General features: G+C 47.8%; 1 protein-coding gene across 3 annotated transcripts in view; it reads left to right on the top strand.

The window, feature by feature from the left end:
- The first annotated feature begins 8,557 nt into the window (after positions 1–8,557).
- Positions 8,558–19,024, top strand: part of Ccdc69 (coiled-coil domain containing 69) — a 28,934-nt gene continuing 18,467 nt past the window's right edge. Inside the window, exons 1-2 of one of the 3 annotated variants that reach the window (XR_003949477.1) lie at positions 8,558–8,782; positions 8,935–9,211. Coding sequence is in view for 2 of the 3 variants with exons in the window: in XM_011249125.1 (XP_011247427.1) it covers positions 9,164–9,211 (48 nt within the window). In the remaining variant the exon portion in view is untranslated. Of the gene's footprint in view, positions 8,783–8,934; positions 9,212–19,024 lie in introns of those variants that run through there. The other 2 variants (XM_011249125.1, NM_177471.4) reach the window with 2 other exon arrangements.

Here is a 19,024-nt window from a genome sequence, read left to right as displayed (position 1 = left end):
CTGGGATTTCAAGCCTGTTCACAGCCATCATCAGTACACGTTACTTTCCAGCAGAGGGCGCCCGAGGCCCAGCTCGTCTCGGTTGAAAAACACTATGGCCTAATTGGATTTTCCAAGACTAAGAAGGAAAACTGGATTCTTACCTGAACTCTCCAAACTTTAGGGTAAGCAGCTAGTTGCAATCTTCATGAAAAACTTCATGAACTAAAATAGATGCGTAGGACAGACGAGTCCTAAAAATCCCAGGGAAAGAAAGAGATGTTCATTCACTCAGGTTTGGGAAGAGACCCTCAACTCCTGACTTTGATCCTGGTCCTCTGGTCCTTATGCCTATGTGGTCCCCAAGGAGACCTGCCTCTACAGCTCCAGAGTGCACGGCTTCGGAGAGCCAGTCGTACTGTGAAACCAGAACAGGAGGCACATTGTTAAGGATACCTTATTGCTAAGTCCCATCTCCGACAAGAATAGGTTTTTTTTGGGCTGGAAGGATAGCTCTTTGGTTGCTTATCCAGAAAACTGCACCCACATAGCAGTTCACAATCACCTGTAACTCCAATTCCAGGGGATCCAATGCCCTCTTTGAACTGCCTCAGGCTCCTGCAGATATGTGGTGTGTGTGTGTATGTGTGTGTGTGTGTGTATGTGTGTGTGTAGACACATAAAAATAAACCAATAAATAATTTTTTAAAACATTCTATTTCTAGTTAAGAGTTTCTGTTTCTTAAACCTGATGTGCCCTGCAAAACCTGTTTTTTTTCAAAGATTTATTTATTTATTATATGTAAGTACACTGTAGCTGTCTTCAGACACACCAGAAGAGGGCGTCAGATCTCGTTACGGATGGTTGTGAGCCACCATGTGGTTGCTGGGATTTGAACTCTGGACCTTTGGAAGAGCAGTCGGGTACTCTTACCCACTGAGCCATCTCACCAGTCCGCAAAACCTGTTTTTAAGCTAGACTGCTGTGGTGCATGCCTTTAATCCCAGCACCTGGAAGGCAGAGGCAAGCAGATCTCTGTAAGTTTGTGTTTTGTGTCCATCCTGGTCTATGAAGGGAATTACAAACCAGCTAGGATTGCATAGTGAAACCCCTTTTCTCAAAAAACAAAACAAAAAAAAAAAAAAACAAAAAAAACAAGTAAACCATGAGGTATTTTAGCTCTGGCTGTCCTGGAAGTTGCTCTATAGACCAGCTTGGCCTCGAACTCGCAGAGATCTACCTGCCTCAGCCTCCCAAGTGCTGGGTTTAAAGGTGTGTGCCACCACCACCCAGCTATTTTTGCTTTTATTCTTGCTTTTTTTTAATGTCTTTTTTTTCTAATAGCCAGTTATCTCACCCCTGTAAACACACTTAGAGTTGTTTTCATTTAACCTTATGGGTCTTCCCCATAAAAGGGACCTCAAAAACCTAACCCAAAGCTGCTCCTGACTTAGGTTGCAGCTCCAAAATAAAGCTTGGTCAGTTGTGGAATTGGTCTTTCTCCTTGAATATTTGGGATTAACACTACCACCAGGAGCCCTGTGGGCTGGGGAGGTCGCCAGGCGGGAGGGGGAGCAGAGAGTTTATTTTTAGCTGCCTACACTGAGCCTCAACCTTATTTAGACATCGGGCAACAGGGTGAGCTGGAAGCTGCAGGCTGGAGGGGTCTCCAGCTCCTCTTGCCATCACTCTGCCCTGTCCACCCCCGCTTACCATCCTCTCTGGGAGGCTAGAAATAGCAGCCCTTGCTGGCTGTCCTTAGTGCCATGGCGTTCTGCAGCCTGGCTTGCTTTTCCACTGACACTTGACTATGCTCTTTCCCCCACCATCCCACAAAGAAACTTTCAGAGGAACACAGGGTACTGTCCCTTCTTGTTCTAGTGGTTTTGAATGGTAACTATTACAGATCTGGATTCAAATCCCCTGGATTTGTAAGTGACCATTGAAATACAAATACAAGTTGGCCCCACCCTCTCTTTTTATCTTCTTCCTCCTCCTCCTCTTCTTCTAAATATGAGACAGAGACTGCTGGGGGTCACACATAGTAGAGCCTCACACATGTTAAGCAAGCCCTCTGCCAACTGAGTTATAGCCCCAAGGCCTCCAAAGACTTGTGTATTCACACAGCAATGTGCTAAAAAGGGGGCAGTGATTAGAACATGAGGCTCTGACCTCATCAATGATAAAATCCACCGATGGGTTCTTATTCTGCTTATCGAAGGCAGTGGGCATGGAAAGTGAGACCTAACTGAGAGCCAGTCCTTGGAGGCTGCTCTGATTTGAATATGAAATGTCCCCACAGGATCAAATGTTTGCAACCTTGCCCCCCAGCTGGACGTCTTGTTTTGGGAAGTTGTAGATCATCCAGGATGTGCGGCCTAGAGGGATTGGCTAGCTGGGTGACAGGCCTTGAGGGTTACAGCCTGGCTCCACTTGTTGCAAGAGCTTGCAATCCTGCCAGGTCAGTCCCCATGTGAGGACTGTAGCCAACATGAAATCTGCTGTGCCCTTCCTTGGTATGATGAATTCCATCACCATCACTGTCTAACATGAAAGTACGGGGGCTGGAGGGGTGGCTCTGGGGTCAGTAGCACTGGGTGCTCTTCCAGAGCATCGGGAGTATTCCCAGTAGTCACATAGTGTCTCACAGTGCCTCTAACTCCAGTTCCAGGAGATCTGACTCCCTCTTCTGGCCTCTGGGGGCACCAGGCATGTACCTGGTGCACAGACATACATGTGGGCAAAACATCCACAAAACATTCACACACATAAAATAAGTTTAAAAAAAAACCTTAAAATTAAAAAAAAATGAAATAATAACTCTTATTTTCAAGACAGGGTTTCTCTGTGTAGCCCTGGCTGACCTGGAACTTGCTCTGTAGCCTCAAACACAGGTGATCTGCCTGCCTCTTGCCTCCTGAGCATTGGGATTAAAGGCATGCGCCACCACTGCCCAGCAGACACACCGTTTTACAGAGGTGTAATCGGTACATGAAAAGCTGCATGCATCTAATGTATGCACATAAGCCCACAGTCAAACCACCACATCAAGGCACCAGTCAATGCCAAGACCTCCAGGTTGCCTTTGTCCGTACCTTTGGTTTTCTCTGCTTAGTTTTGGAGGGCTTGGGTTCGTTTTGTTTTACAAAAGGACATTCAAAGATCATATCAATTAAGCACACAATAAAGTGTTATTAACTTGTCTCTGCTTTACAGCAGACTTCTAGTAGGGATGTGTGTGTGTGGGTGGGTGGGTGCATGCGCGCTCGTGAGTGCACACCTGAGTGTTTGTGCATGTATAGTGTGTGGATGCATGTTCCCATGTGTGCATGTCAGTGCCTATGCATGTGGAGGTCACAGGTACACATCAGGCATCTTGCCTGATCACGCTCCACCTTACATACTGAAGTAGTGTCTGTCCCTTGAACCCAGAGCACATGGATTCAGTAGTCTGGCTAGCCTGCTTGCTCTGAGGATCCCTCGTCTCTACCCTCTAAGCAGTGAAATTCCAGGCAGCTGTGTAAATGCCTCGCCAGGCATTTACATGTGTGCCAGTTAGCTCTTGTCAAGTTAACAGAAACTAGAGTCATCTGGGAAAGGGGAACAACTGCCTCCCTCAGATCGGCTAGTAGGCAAGCCGGTGGGGACATATTTTTGGTTACTGATTGATGTGGGAAGGCACAGCCCGATGCAGGTGATCCCAGGTTGTATAATGAAGCAGACTAAGGAGCCATGTAAGCAGTTACCTCCATGACCTTTGTTTCGGTTCCTGCTTTAGGCTCCTGCCCTGACTTCCCTTTATGACTGTTACCTGAAAATGTAAGCCAAAGCCAAAGGAACCAACCCTTCCTCCCCGGGATGTTTTGGTCATGGTCTCTGTTACAGCAATAGAGAGCAAATTAGGACATGAGTGTTGGGGAATCTAAGCTCTGGTTCTCACGCTTGCATGGCAAGGGCTTTCTACACTGAGCCATCTTCATAACCCGAAGAATGTAGCTCTCTGGAGGCCCAGTGCTGTTACTGGAACTTCCAACCTCACTAAACCTGTATAAAAACCATGCAATCCAGTTATTATATAATCGTAAGCTATAAGCCTTGATTGGGCAGATCTAACACCCTACTAACTTATTCCCCAGCTGTAAGACTACTTGCTACTTGCGGTTTCTCCTTGCCACACACGGCTCTGCTCCATCATGGCTTTCTCCTCCTCTTCTTCCATCTTCTCTCCTCCCTTCTTGTCCTCACAGTCCCTCTATGTACCCCCACTCTCAAAGGCCTGCCGTCCCACCTTTCTCCTCCACTGCCCAATCGCAGGCCTTTATTGACCAGTTAAAATGGGGAGAAGGTTCACATGAGATTGACTGCTTATCTACTTATGAGGGGAGCCCCTCTTGAGGAAGCAGAAATAAGATCAGTATACAAACAGCATCAGGACCACCCCCAACACTTTGGGAGGAATATCTACTCCAGAAAAGGACCAAACAAAAAGCCCTGTCCCATCTCAATTAGATGCCTCTGATTATCCACTTCCTGGGGAGCCCTCCCCAGGAAGCCCCTTGCATAGTTTTAGAAACTGTCCTTCCTTCATTACCTCTGCTTGCACATCTCAGTGGACACTACTCTCCGTTACACCACACCCCTGAACCAATAACAGGTTGAAGAGTCTCAGGCAGCAAGGGGTGGGGGTGGAAGGGATAGGAGAGGTGTGGGGGGAGGTACTGGGAAAGAGTCATATTCAGGTTCCTACTACCTTCTGCTCCTAGATCTTCCAGACAGCTTGGAAGACACTGCATTGTCATCAGATGTCCCTCAGAGAAAACCTGATCCAATGTAGTGTCTGCCTGCAAGCTACTATGCCTCTTGTCATGATGAGTGACTGAACCTCTGAAACTGTAAGCCAGCGCCAGTTAAATATTCATCTTTATAAGAGTTGCCTTGGCCATGGTTTCTCCTCACAGCAATAAAACCCATATGAAGACAGGTGGGTTATTCTATAATCCTACCACTGAGGGGGTGGAGATGGGTGGATCTTAGCCAGCCCAGCTCCTTGGCAGTTCTACACTAGTAAGAGACCCTGTCTCATAAAGCAAGATGGAAGCTTGAAGAACGACAGCCCAGGTTGCCCTCTGGTTTCCACATATCGGCACACATGTGAACAGACACACATACAAAGTGCCTGGAAAAAGCAGAATTGGGCATCCTCTCCTTGCAACCCTGCCCAGCTTTCAACTCATACCTGAACTCAGGGGGGTCCCCGAGCCACCAGAGACGCCAAGGCTCCCTCCCTGTAAGATTACTTTATTAAGAATCACACCCCGAAGGGTTTGGTCCCAGCTACTGTCCTTGGATCCTGTCCAGGGCCCTGATTTTAAGAGATACTGCGATGGTTTTTAAAACTAAACGAGTCGTAACCAGAGGGCCCGGTAACCACGACATCCCGGCTGACCGCGTCTCCCAGGCTGAGAAAGGAGAGAAGTGCCCTGGCGCCATGCATGCTGGGAGTGCAGCAGCCAGGACAGGGTCTGGGGGAGGTAGTTCTTCTGTGCCCTCACCAACTCTCTAGATCCACTCACAGCCAGCACCTTCGGTCCCCTCTTCCCCAGTGACCTTGCATAATACCCATCTGTCCCGTCTTACCCTTGCTTACAAGATAAAATCAAAAAGCTTGCTCAGATCACCAAGGCCATTGGGAGTCTGCATGTGTCTGTCTCATATACGTCCTCTACCCAGCTACTCTGGCCACACCGAGCCACTAAGACCCCTAAAACCGCCTCACAGCAACTGGCTGCGAAATGTTCTTTTCCATACGGACAGGAAGAAGCCATACTCAGTCTGCAGAAGCCTGTGCAGCCATCACACGCTGGGGCAGCTGGCCAACCTTCATGCTCCCACACGGACTTAGTCATGCCCTCAGCGTCCACAGTGTTTCTTCATGCCCAGCTCCATCACCTGTCACCTGAACCAGATGCTGTGACACTTCCTCCAAGTCTTCTGTTCGGCTTGCATGGTAGGGACAGAAGTAGAGAAAGGGCTGTGCATGCGACAGACAGACAGATAGACAGACAGTGACCATGGTTTCATACTATGCATGAAAAACTCCCAGCTTCTTTTGAAAACTAGAAGACTCAGAAGTCAGATGTGATGACGTGCTCCCTGTCAGTCATCCCAGCACTCAAGAGGTAGGGGCAGGAGGAGCAAAAGAAGCTCAAGGTCCTCTTTGGCTACATAGTGGTTTTGAGGCCAGCCAGTAACACATGTCTCAAAAAACAAACCCTGGGCCAGTGAGATGGCTCTCTGGGTAATGGAGCTTGCCACCAAATCTGAGAATCTGAGTTCAACCCCAAGAATCCATATAACAAAGGAGAGAATTGAACTATAACCTACACACACACACAATAATAACTATCATTATACTTATTAAAAGTGTTGCATTTTTTTCATTAAAATAACTATTATAATAATATTATGATTATGGTGACAATTATAATGCTTTTTAGTAGAAAGAAAGGAAGATGCCTGAGAGGTGGCTCAGCAGGTAAGAGCACTTGCTGCTCCAACCAAGGCCCTGGGCTCAGTTCTCAGCATTCATATGTGGCTCACGACTGTTATCTCCAGTTCCAGGGGACCTGATGTCCTCTTCTGACCTTCCCAGGTACCAGGCACACAGACAGTACATCATATACACACATGCAGGTAAAGCACCCATACACATAAAACAGACATCTGAAATATTTTTATTATTTATTTATTTGTTTATTGGTTTTTCAAGACAGGGTTTCTCTGTATAGCCCTGGCTGTCCTGGAACTCACTTTGTAGTCCAGGCTGGCCTGGAACTCAGAAATCTGCCTGCCTCTGCCTCCCAAGTGCTGGGATTAAAGGTGTGTGCCACCATGCCCGGCTGAAAAAATGTTTTTAAATAAATAGAAAACCAAAAAAAGCATGGTGAGGAAGATCAGTCCCCAGGATGTTCTGCACCATGGCATATATGTGTGGGTCAGAGGACAGCTTGCAGGGGAAGGTCACTTCTCTCCTTCCATCATGTGGGTTCTGGGGATTGAATTGAGTAGTGAACCCTTTTAATCCACTGAGCCTTCTCACCTGCCCCACACTTTGGCTGCCTTACTAAGCATTTCTGTGGTGGTTTGAATGAGAATGGCCCCATAGGTTCAAAGATTTGAATGTTTGGTTTCAGTTGGTGGAACTGTTTAGGAAGGATTAGGAGGTGTGGCCTTGTGGAGGAGGTGTGTCATTGGGGGAGTGTTTTGAGATTTCAAAAGCCCATGTCCAGCCCTGTTCCCCGCCCCATCTGTCCATCAGGATGTAACACTCTCAGCTATCGCTCCAGTGCCTTTAAATGCTCCCTGCCATGATAATGGACTAAGCTCCTGAAACTGTAAGAAGCCCACCCCACCCCACCCCCCAGTTAAATGCTTTCTGTTTTTAAGAGTTGCCTTACTCATAGTGCCTCTTCATAACAATAAAACAGTGACTAAGACACAGGGTTTCATTATGTAGTCCAGGCTTGCCTGGAACTCACAGTGACCCCCTGCTTCAGCTTTCTTGCTGTTTGAACTACAAATATAAGCCCTCATGCCCAGCTCAATATTGTTTTCTGCTCTTTGGAGGGTCATTGCCTTGAATGTGTTATTCATTGCACTGGGTCTCTTTCTTCAATACAACTTTCAGAGAGTTTGTGACCCTGACACGGATTTTCTAACCTGTGCCCAGTACTCTGGAGCGCTGACTTTCAAAGCTGTTATCGCCTTCCCACGTGCAGCTCCCAGTGAGCACTCCAAGAAGATAGAAAGGAGTCTCTTGTCCTAGATTCTGACCCTATTGTCCCCATTCCCACTGCATCTGGCAAGCTTGCAGTGTCTGTCCTGAGGAGAGAAGACTATGTCACACAGATCTTGTGAGCTGGGGAAAGCTATTGGCCCAGCCTTGTGGAAAGCTTACAATGAAAGTGGGTGTCATTTATTTGCAGGGGTGTTACAAAAGCCAGGTTTGGGGGAGCATTTGACCTGGGCTCTGGGCCTTGCTACCAGCATTGTCCCTCTCTGAAGTATACTTTTATTTCATTTATTCATTTGTTTATTGAAGAGGGGAGAGTGAGTGTGTGTGCACACATGTGTGCACATGGCCTACATATGGAGATCAGAGGACAAATTTCAGGAGTTGGCTCTCTTTTTCCTGGGAATTGAATTTAGGTCATCAGCTTAGTAGCAAGCACCTTTACTCACTGAGATAATTTTAATTCATTTTCTTTTGAGACAAGGGCTCACTCTGTAGCCTAGACTGACCTCCAACTTGTGGTTGTCCTTTTGCCTCAGGCTCCTGGAACTGCAAATTGATTGGCCTTTTCAGCTCAGGAAATGTAGATTTAGTTATGAATGGGTAATGCAGTGTGTGAGCCTTGGCATGCATGTTCCTTTTCTCCTTCCACCAAGTGGGGCCTGGGGATGGAGCTCAAGTCGGCATCACAGGCAACTGCCTTTCCCACTGAGCCTGCAGCTGGCTTGTTCTTTTGGTTGCTTGCTTGGTTAGTTTTGTTTTTGAGATAAGCTCTTACTTACTCTGTAGCCTCTTCCTGAAACTCCAGCCTCAGCCTCCTAAGTGCTGGGTCTATAGGCACTCACCCTCAGTGCCTTCAGAGGTTAAAAGGCCCATGTGCTGGAGCCGGACAGGCATCTTTGAGCCACCCGATGTGGGTGTCTGGAGTTGAACCATAGTTCCCTGGAAGGGCAGAAAAATACTCTTAACTGCTAAGATCTCTCTCCAACCCCGTTCCCTTTGTATGACAGGTTATCATGTAGCCCTGCCTGGTCTTAAACCCCCTATATATATCAGACTGTCCTCGAACTTGTGATCCTCCTGCCTCCACCTCCTCAGAACTGGGATTACAGACGTGTGCCACAACGCCTGGTTTAATTGTTTTCGTTCTTTTCCCTCTCAGCTCTTTCTCATCAGAGGGTCCTGAGAACCATCTGTGGCTCCTGGGGATCTCTCCTGCCCCGGCCTCAGGTACTTCTGGCGTGGAGCGCCGCTGGCACCTGCCCTGGCCCGGCCCCGGCTCGGCCGGGGCCCCGCGCAGGCCCTGCTCTTCCGGCATTTAAGGCGCGCAGCCGGCGCGGCTGCAGCTCCGGGCGGTTGAGAGTCACAGCCAGCGGGACGCGCGAAGCAGGATGGGCTGCAGGCAAAGCCGGCACAGCCGCGGCAAGCGCGCAGAGAAGGTACCGGGAGCCCGCACACGGAGGTCTGCTTGGGGGGCGCTCAGAGGGACAGCAGAGGACACCAGATGGACAGCAGTGGGGGGGGCAGTCATGGAGATTGGGGTGCGGGGGTGGGGGTGCTCTGTCTCCGCCCGACCCGGCAATCAGAAGCCGAGTTAACACACTCAGTCCCAGACAAACTGCAGCTGACCCTGCTGTCCCCGCGGGGAGGTGACTGGTGTGTCCGTGGCAGGTGGCCTTCAGTGTGGGGCTGTCACTGTGTAGTAGAGGACAGAGTTCTTAACCTCTCTGCGCCTTGAGCTAAGGTCTAAGGCCGGCAATCTCTGATAGGTCCACAGCCGGACAGCACCAGCATCACCTGAGACCTGTTGGAAACCTCAACTCCCTGGTCTGCCCAAGGGCTGCTAGACACAGGCTGCCTCTTAACGAGTTTCGCCTGGGATCACTGCACCCTTTAGAGCCTAGGAAGCGGGTCAGGGCTTCCTGCGGGAACTGAGCGGTGCGTGGGCTGCCCTTAGGGTAGCTGGGAGGAGCCAAAGTGGGAGTTGATTTGTAGTCTCCTGCAGCTCTCTCCTCCTTCCTGTCCCTCCCGCCCCAGAGCCCTGAAGCTGGGTTAGAGCCCAAGAGACTGACTCAGGTTTCTGCCCCTTGAGGTCTGAGAAACGTCAGGAGGTCAGAGCCTAGATTCAGGGCCAAATCCACTGAGGACAGCCGGGGGCCCAGAGAAGGAAACAGGCACTCTAGAGTCCTAGTCGTTTTTTCCTGTCTGCCAGTCTCTCCACCCCTTGTGGGGATGGACAGCCCGTGAACTTCATCAGTCCCCACTGTGAAAATGATTAATTTTGCAAGGAACTTCAGCTCATTAGTCTTCCTGTTACCTCTGTTTATCTACCCCTAACTTTGTCAATGTGTGTGTGTGTGTGTGTGTGTGTGTGTGTGTGTTCTCTGAACCCTCCCCTGCACTTGGACTAACTTTTCATTGTTTTATTTTTCTCCCCATCCCCACTTTTGGAGACAGGGTCTGGTGTAGCCCAGGCTGTCCTAAACTTAATGTGTAGCCAAAGCTGGCCTTGCACTGCTAATTCACCTGCCTCTCCAATGCTGGGATTACCAGCCTCCCCACCACAGCAGGCTGGATGTTTTTGTTCAGATTTTTTAGACAAGCTCTCAATATGTAGCCTAGATTGGCCCCAAACTTTCAATTTTACTTAGCCTCCCTAATGTTGAAATTATAGGCCTGGGCTACCATACCTGGCTTCTAAGGGCTTCTTGATAACTGCAAAGCCCTTCACCTTTGCTGCCTCAAAGGGCCTCCATGTCTGCCTTGGGCCTGTGCAGCTTCGTTGGGTTCTTTTGCTCACGGTGCCTGTGAGCTGGATAGTGGGCTGCTTTTTGGCTAAGTTCCCACCTGTTCCTAACCCTCCTGGTTGGTGCTTTTTGCTTAATTTCCAATGCGGGTGTCAAGTCGTGAGCACCCGGTATATCTACACAGTCTGCCAATACCCCTGGGAGATAGAACTCTAGAATAGAGGTTCAGGAGGTCACAAGAGTCAGACCACAATAATGACACTCCCTAAATATTTTCACTTCCTGTTCTGTGCCAGGAAGGTCCTGGGGACCAGGTTGAGCTGTAGAATGAAGCTTCCACGCATTACAGGTGTGGCCCCTAAGGCTCAGAGAGGCTATGAGAGCCGAATGGTAGGATGGCTGCTCAGAGGCAGCTAGGGGGCTGGAGAGGTGCCTTAGTAGTTGAGAGCCTTGGCTGTTCTCCCAGAGGACCCAAGTTCAATTTCCAATACCCACATGGCAGCTCAAAACTATCTGAAATTTCAGTACCATGAGATCCAACACCTTCTGGTCTCTGTGCAGCCAGCATGCACGTGGCAAGCAAAACACCTATATATATACAAATTTTTAATGTTTTTCTTAATTAAAAAAATATGGAAGACTTGCTGGGTATGGTAGCACACAACTTTAATCCCAGAACTCAGGAGGCCAAGGTAGGTGGGTCTTTGTGAGTTTGAGGACAGCCTGGTCTACATATTGAGAACCAGGACTACATATATATATATAAATATATATATGAGATTGGTTTTCTTCCTTCCATTGACATCTAGCCTTTCCCTTCCCACCCAACCCCCTGCCGTCTGTGCAGAGCATGGAGCAGGTGCCTAGGAATGCAATGAGGGCCAACTGGGAGCCAGGCCAAGATTTAGCCTGGCATGCTGCAGGAGAGCCTCCCCGGACTGAGAGGAAGGCTTCTTGGGTGGGGAAGTTTGGCAGCAGTTCCCCCCAATAAAAGCCAAGGGCTTAAAGTCTTCAGAAAGGCCAGGATGTGAGGCTTGTGCAGAGTGGGGTGACCAGCAGCAGTGAGGGCAGCTGAGCCTTCATAAGAACTCCCCAGGCTTGGAACAGTATCTCAATGTCAATGATCCCCCTAGTACCTCCATTGCACTGGTCCTAGGATCTGACGACCTCTGTGCTCTGTGGCTTGGGTGACCGGACACTCCAGACCTTACTGAGAGGCCTAGCCTAGGGCTAAGTCACTGCTATCTCAGGACAGAACATACTGATATCCTGGGAATAGGGGCTGGGGATGTAGCTCAGTGGGGAGAGACCTGCTTCCATTCTCCAGCACCACATAAACTGTGCATGCCTCTTATTCCAGAGCTTGGAAGGTGGGGGAGGGTCAGAAGCTCAGGGTCATTGCTCCAGTGAGTTTAAGGCCAGTTTGGCCTACACAGAAAGTTTCAGGCTAGCCAGGGCTACATAGTGAGGCCATCCCCCTACACACCAATATTGGCTACTTTATTTCATGGCCTATGTACATCCATGTTTTTCATGTTTTGTTTTTTTTTTGTGTGTGTGTGTGTATCTAACTGTCTATGCGTCTGTGCATACACACATGTTCTTCATGTATGGAGGTCAGGGAACAGCATTCAGGAGTTGGTTCTCTCCTTCCTCGAGATCAAACTCAGGTGGTCAGTCTTGTCAAAGGTACCTTTATCCACTGAGCCATCTCAAATACACATAGTAAAAATGTTTCAAGTAATGGATACATAAAATGCAGTTTTAAAGAACTTGGAAAACGTGTGTGTTCCCACCCCAGTGGGTTCAGAGCTCCTGTAGTCTGCCTTCGCTCACAGAGCTCCTGAGTGACCTGACCAGAGACTTAGCTTCTCTGGCTCTGTGTGAGACAGTCACAGTATTGGCTGCTGTGTTGATGAAAGGTTGAGTCTACTACAGACCTGACTGGCAGGCGGTGTGACTTTGAATGGGGCAAAATGAGACAGAATTTCTTTTCAAGTCAGGGATAGCCCAGGCTATCCTGGAGCTCACTCTGTAGACTAGGCTGGCCTCTAATTCAGAGATCTGCCTGCCTCCACCTCCCAAGCACTGGGTTTTAAAGGCGTGCACCACCATTACCCAGCAAGACATAGAACTAAAGTTGTGATTTAAGGATGTCACTGCCTAACAGTTCCCCAGAAGAAGCAAAGGAGTTTGTGAGGACAACCAGGACAAATGCCGTCACTTAGGTGGACGGGCGCAGGGATATACAGCCCAGATCTGGCTTTGGAACCTCTGTTAACAAGGAGTTAAGATCTGTTCTCTGCTGAGCTGGGATGAAGGATCTTGTTCACAGGAAAAAGCTAAAAAGGAGCCATGTTTCCATGTCTTGTCTGGAAGTCATTGATAGATAGATAAACAAACAAACAAACAAACAAACAAATAAATAAATACGGGTAGTGAGTTCCTCATTTCTAGAGGGTTCAAGCAGAGGCCATCTGAGTAAGGCTAATAGAGGTGATACAAGCCCCAGATATGTACAAGTCCCTTTTGGAAATCTGATCACTGCACTTTAATGTCAAGTTTAAAAGTTTAAGAAGGTGGGAAGAAACTTGGAAATCGCTTCTAAGCTCACCAGTAAGAAACAGCCTCAGCAAAATAACAGCGGATGAAATTTTCAAAGGATTAATATGATAGTTTTGTTTTGTTTTTAAAGCAAACTTAAGCTGGGCGGTGGCGGTACATGCCTTTAATCCCAGCACTCTGCGCACACGTCTATCAGGTCCCCGGGAGCTGCAGTTACAGGAGATTGTGAGCTGTCCGACATGAATACTGGGAAATGAACTCCAGTTCTCTGGAAAGCCCGCAAGTGCTCTTAACCACTTAGCTATCTCTGCAGCCCTAAATCTGAGACCATGTTGCCTATGGCTATCTTCTGGTGCTCTACCAGGGGCATTTTCCCACGTGAAACAGTCTGTGGAAACTTTTTTTTTTTTTAATGGCTGCCTACGGTCCTGGCCATTGTCTTTCTTGTTTAGCCAGTTCGTGTGTGTGCACTGGTTCTTCGTAGCCCTCCACCTTTGCTAGTTATGAACTTCCTGTGTTTTCCTCCTAACCTGGAGCACAGTGACTTTGTCCCTAGATTGGAAAGAGTCGAGTAAGCAGTGGTCTCTTGGCTGGGACTTGAAGGTGGGTAGTGATGAGAGCTTTACTGGATAATTGTGACATGCAGGGGTGACCCAGGCACATTTGACCTTTTTCCTGGGGTTGCCAAAGGCATGCTAGTCGGGGAGCGTGAGAAGAGCTGCCTGCCTGATCATGCAGCAGCTGTCGCTGCACCTTCTGCCCCAGCCAGCACGGACGCATCACACCAGCGTGCGCATGGTCTCAGTTCCAGCCATCACAGTAGCACTGGCCCTCACATGACCCCTGAGCTCATGTTTTTAACCCAGAAAATAATGCTTCATAGCTCATTCTGGATGGATCCGTGCAAGCTTCCGTACACAGAGTAATCTCAAAGACTCATGAGGTTTAGCCACATTGCTGCGTTGTACAGTTAAACTTTTCAGCCTAGAATCCACTAGAAAACATGCCGGGAATTAGGGCCTGGGGTTGCAACTCATCTCAGAAAGTGCTTACTTAGAGCCCACAGGTCCCTGGGTTCCATCCACAGGACTGCATAGAAATAGATGTGGTGACACATGGGAGGCAGAGGCAGAGGCAGGTGACTCTCTGAGTTCGAGGCCAGCCTGGGCCACAGAATGAGTTCTAGAACATCCAGTGCTAGTCAGAGACGCCCTATCTCAAAACAAAAAACATACAAAAAGAGTTCAACGTTATCTTCAGCTATATAGTGATTTTGAAGGCAGCCTGGGTTATACTGTATAACAACCTGACTCAGGAAAAAAAATCCCTAAGATCATTGCCTTTGAGACACAACCTTTGGCCTCGTGCCTTCTGAGCTTATACATGTTCTTAATTTTGCTTCTGAAATTTGTGGTTGAACTTACAGGAAGCTAGAATCTTTCCCTAAGAGCCTAACATGCCCCAGCCTCATGTAAATGTACCCACATTTGCCTCTGTCGGTGGGTGTAACGCTTGAGCCTGTGCTTCCTGCCGGCTCATAGATTCTGTAACTACAGTCGAAAATGCCGAAAGTTTAAGTTAACTGCACGGGGGAGCTGTTTGAGCCCAGCTTCTGCACCGTTGGGTGGTAGAGACTACACCTGACATTGTGTTCATAGGTCATACAGTGAAAAGAAATCTGCAAACTGCCTGGAAAGAAGCTGTTGGGGTAGCCTCAAAATTACAGTTGCTGAAGCTCGTGGTGGCATACAGCAATGGTCATAGCACTGGGGGGATAGAAGGGGACAAGAAGATCAAGAATTCAATGTCATTTTTACTATATAGCAAGTTGGTGGCTAGCCTGGTCTACATGAGAAACTGTCTCAAGAAAGAAGAGAAAGGAAGGAAGGGAGGAAGGGAGGGAGGGAGGGAGGGAAGGAGGAAGGAAGGAAGGAAGGAGAAGAAGAAAAGAAAGAAATAAGGAAAGAAAGGAAGGAAGGAAGGAAGAAGGAAAGAAAGAAGGAAAGAGAGAAAAAAGGAAAGAAACTAAGCAAAGCCTGTCTTAGAAGTGTGGGATCCAGTGCTATAAAGCTGAGCGACCAATGTTCAGACTTCACAAGGATTTAGCTTTCCATCCTCAAGGCCCCGTCCTCAGCACTGAGAGCTGTCTTCCTGGGATTCATGGAGCACCTCTTAGGACCTGGGATATGGCCCACTCCTCAACTCTTCCCTCCAGGTCCTTGGGCTCCTCCCACTGTTCAGTGAGTGCCTTGGCCACGATTATATTCCACCAGAGTTTGGCACAGTTTCACCATGTCATCCAGGTTGGTCTAGAACATGAGAGCCTCCAGCCTTGGCTGACTGACACTCCCAGCTCTGCTTCTTTTAGATGTGTGATAGCAGCGCCATTAGAGAACCATGCATGTCCTTTATGCTGGCTTCTACATTTTCCAATTGCAACTGCCCTGCCCTGGGCATCCTATAATCTTCTCTGTGTTCCTAATAAAATGACTTCTCCCTGCATGCAGGGACCAGGGAGTACTCTGATAGGAGGTGGCGGTTGTGGGGGCATCCTCTTCTTCTAGGCCAGGGGTTCTCAACCTGTGGGTCGGGACCCCTCTGGGTGCAAATAATGTTTTCACAGGAGTCGCCTAAGACTGTCAGAAAGCAGATATTTACATTACGATTCCTAACAGTAACAAAATTAGAGTTATGAAGTAGCAACAAAAATAATTTTTATGGTTGGAGGAGGTCGCCTTGACATGAAGAACTGTAGTGAAGGGTCAAAGTATTAGGAAGGTTGAGAGCCACTGCCCTAGGCGTTTGACTGTCTGTGTACTGTTCTGACCTGGGCTGCTGGGAGGCAGGGTGCTGTGAAGGATTCCAGATAAGCAAGTACCACCCGCATCCTCTACCCCAGAGATACCTCTTCATGATGCTTGAACATCCAAGTATGTCACACCTTTAGCCCCTTTCCTGCTCAAAGCAAACACAGGGCAAGATTAACGGTGGGTGGGATAACAACTTTATCCCCACCTACAGCATATCAAACCTGGAAGGGCTCTCGGGTTTCCTATGGTCCAATGTCTGCTTCCTAATTTCAGAAACAATGGAACCATTCATCCCAGACTCCTGCCACCGTGCCTCCCTTGCCAAAATGGGCTATGGCTCTGGAACTCTATCGTCCCTAGGTTATGCTGCTTCTTGCCGTGTTATTTGAGTTACCACAATGAGAAAAGTCACCCAAGAAATGGTTGAGCCCGGGGTCTCATACAATTTCTACCATTGAGCCATGCCCCAAGCTTGTTCAAGCCTTTATAAACCAGTGTACTCATAAAACATAATTTGACCATTAAAAATAGAAATAAAGGAGCTGGAGAGATGGCTCAGTGATTGAAAGCATGTACTGCTCTTCTGAACTCTCAACTGCCTGTAACTCCAGTTAGATCCAGGAGATCCTGTATCCTCTTCAGGCACCCATGGACACAGGCACACACACACACACACACACACACACACACACACACACACACACACACACACTTAAAAGTAAAATACATTAGAAAAAAAAAAAAAAAAACAGAGCCGGGCGTGGTGGCGCACATCTTTAACCCCAGCACTCAGGAGGCAGAGGCAGGCAAATTTCTGAGTTCGAGGCCAGCCTGATCTACAAAGTGAGTTCCAGTACAGCCAGGGCTATACAGAGAAACCCTGTCTTGAAAAAAACAAAACAGAACAGAACAGAACAGAAATAATGTCAGACGTGGTGGCATACACCTTTACTTCCAGCACTTTATACACAACAGAAGCAGGTAGAAAGTGAGTTTGAGGCAAACCTGGTCTACACAGTGAATTCCAGGTCAGCCAGGATCTATGTCTTAGAAAGGAAAGAAGAAAGTAAGAAGAAAGGAAGGAAGAAAATTGGATATGGCCATTCACACCTGCAATCCCAGCACTTGGGAGGTGTAGGCAGGAGGATCAAGAATGCAAGTTCATCTTCAGCTACACAGCAAGTTCAAGGCCAGCCTGAGCTACACGCTACACGAGACCCTGTCTTTAAAACAAAACAAAACAAAAAGATAAAAAAAAATAGAAGTAAGGGACTGAAGAAATAGCTCACTGGTAAGAGCACTCTTCCAGAGAACCCAAGTTTGATTCTTGCATGGTGGCTTACAACCATCTGTAACTTCAATTTCAGAGCATCCAATGCTCTGTGCTGGCCTCTTTAGGCCCCAGATACACGCATGGTGCACAGACATATGTGCAAGCAAGCATTAGTATACATATATTTAAATTTTTATATTATCTACTTTATGTATATGAATGCTTTGCCTGCATGTGTGTATATGTATGTATATGTTTGCCTGGTGCCCAAAAAGGTCAGAAGAGGATGCTGGCTTCTCCAGGAGATGGAGTTACAAACGGTTATGGGCTACCATATGGGTGCTGAGATCAAACCCAGGTCCTCTGAAAGAGCATCAAGTGCTTTAAACCACTGAGCCACTCTTCGGCTCCTAGAAAATAATTTTTGAAGAAAGAAACAATCTAGACACCTCACAATAAGTTACCCAGGATATTTCATTTAAGTCACTATTATTAATATATTTGCAGACCAGTTAATATGAGATAAATATGCATGGTATCTAAGAAATTAAGATATTAGAAACCATACATAATATCCCAGCTCCAAATGTGTTTAGGCAGGTATATCATATCATATACAGTGCCGTATCCCAGGCTTATCTGTGGATCACAGGATTTTACTTTCTTCAGCAAATCCTGACTCCTGTATAACTGAGAAAAAATCGCATTGTGTACTAATGTTTAAGTATAAGAAAATGTCAGGGCCCTCAAGTGTGATGTAGCTCAGTGGCAAAGTGCCTGACAATGTACAAGGCTCTGGGCTGAATTCCCAGGGCACCAGGAATGCAAAAGAGGGGGATGGGAGGGGAGGGGGAGGAGCTGACTGTGTCACTGTGCAGTGAGGGGAGACTTGAGGCAGGCTGAGAGGTCTGCCACAGCTCTGCCTTGTGTCTCAGCCACAAAGCAAGAACCTCCTGAGTCTGAGCTCTCGGGTGGAGCTAGACAGTGCAGGTGCTTTCTACCATTCTGAGGGAACTGAGATCTGGGAGCTCCTGTGATAGCACAGTGCTGAGTTTAGGGTTTAAACCCAGAGCGTGGTGCATCAAGAACCTCAGCCTTCATCATCGCTAACTCTACATGGTCTTCATCTGTGTGGTGCTGCTCTAACTGAAGCATATGTCCACCCCCACTCCCCCTCGTTTGTTTTTTGGTTTCTTTTTTTTTTTTTGGTTTTTCGAGACAGGGTTTCTCAGTGTATCCCTGGCTGTCCTGGAACTCACTCTGTAGACCAGGCTGGCCTCGAACTCAGAAATCTGCCTGCCTCTGCCTCCCGCCTGGCTTGGTTTTTGGTTTTTTGTTTTGAGACAGTTTCATTGTGTAGCCCTGGCTGTCCTAGTGCTGGAGTTACAGGCACTTGTGAGCTACTTGATGTGGGAACTGGGAACTGAAATTTGGTCCTCTGGAAGAGCAGCAAGTACTCTTAACCAGCAAGCCTCTCTCCGGCTCTGGGTTGGTCCTATTTTTGTTTTGAACTCTCCGTGTAACTTAGGTTGGCCTGGAACCTGCGATTCCCCTGCTTTAGTCTCTTGAGTGCTGGGATTATAGGCCCACAGCACCAATCTGTCAAGGTGTAACCCAATTTGAAATGCCTCCCATGAGGCCTCATATAGCATGAGGTCATAACCAGAGCTTCACAATACTGTTTATTTTTTAAATATTTATTTATTTATTATATGTAAGTACACTGTCATGTGTCTTCAGATACTCCAGAAGAGAGCATCAGATTTCGTTATGGATGATTATGAGCCACCATGTGGTTGCTGGGATTTGAACTCAGGACCTTTGGAAGAGCAGTCGGTGCTCTTAACCACTGAGCCA

The sequence above is a fragment of the Mus musculus genome, chromosome 11 (genome assembly GCF_000001635.26).
Source record: "Mus musculus strain C57BL/6J chromosome 11, GRCm38.p6 C57BL/6J".
NCBI lineage: Eukaryota > Metazoa > Chordata > Mammalia > Rodentia > Muridae > Mus > Mus musculus.
The sequence above is the reverse complement of the archived record's forward strand: the minus strand, read 5'-3'. Positions and strand labels throughout refer to the sequence as shown.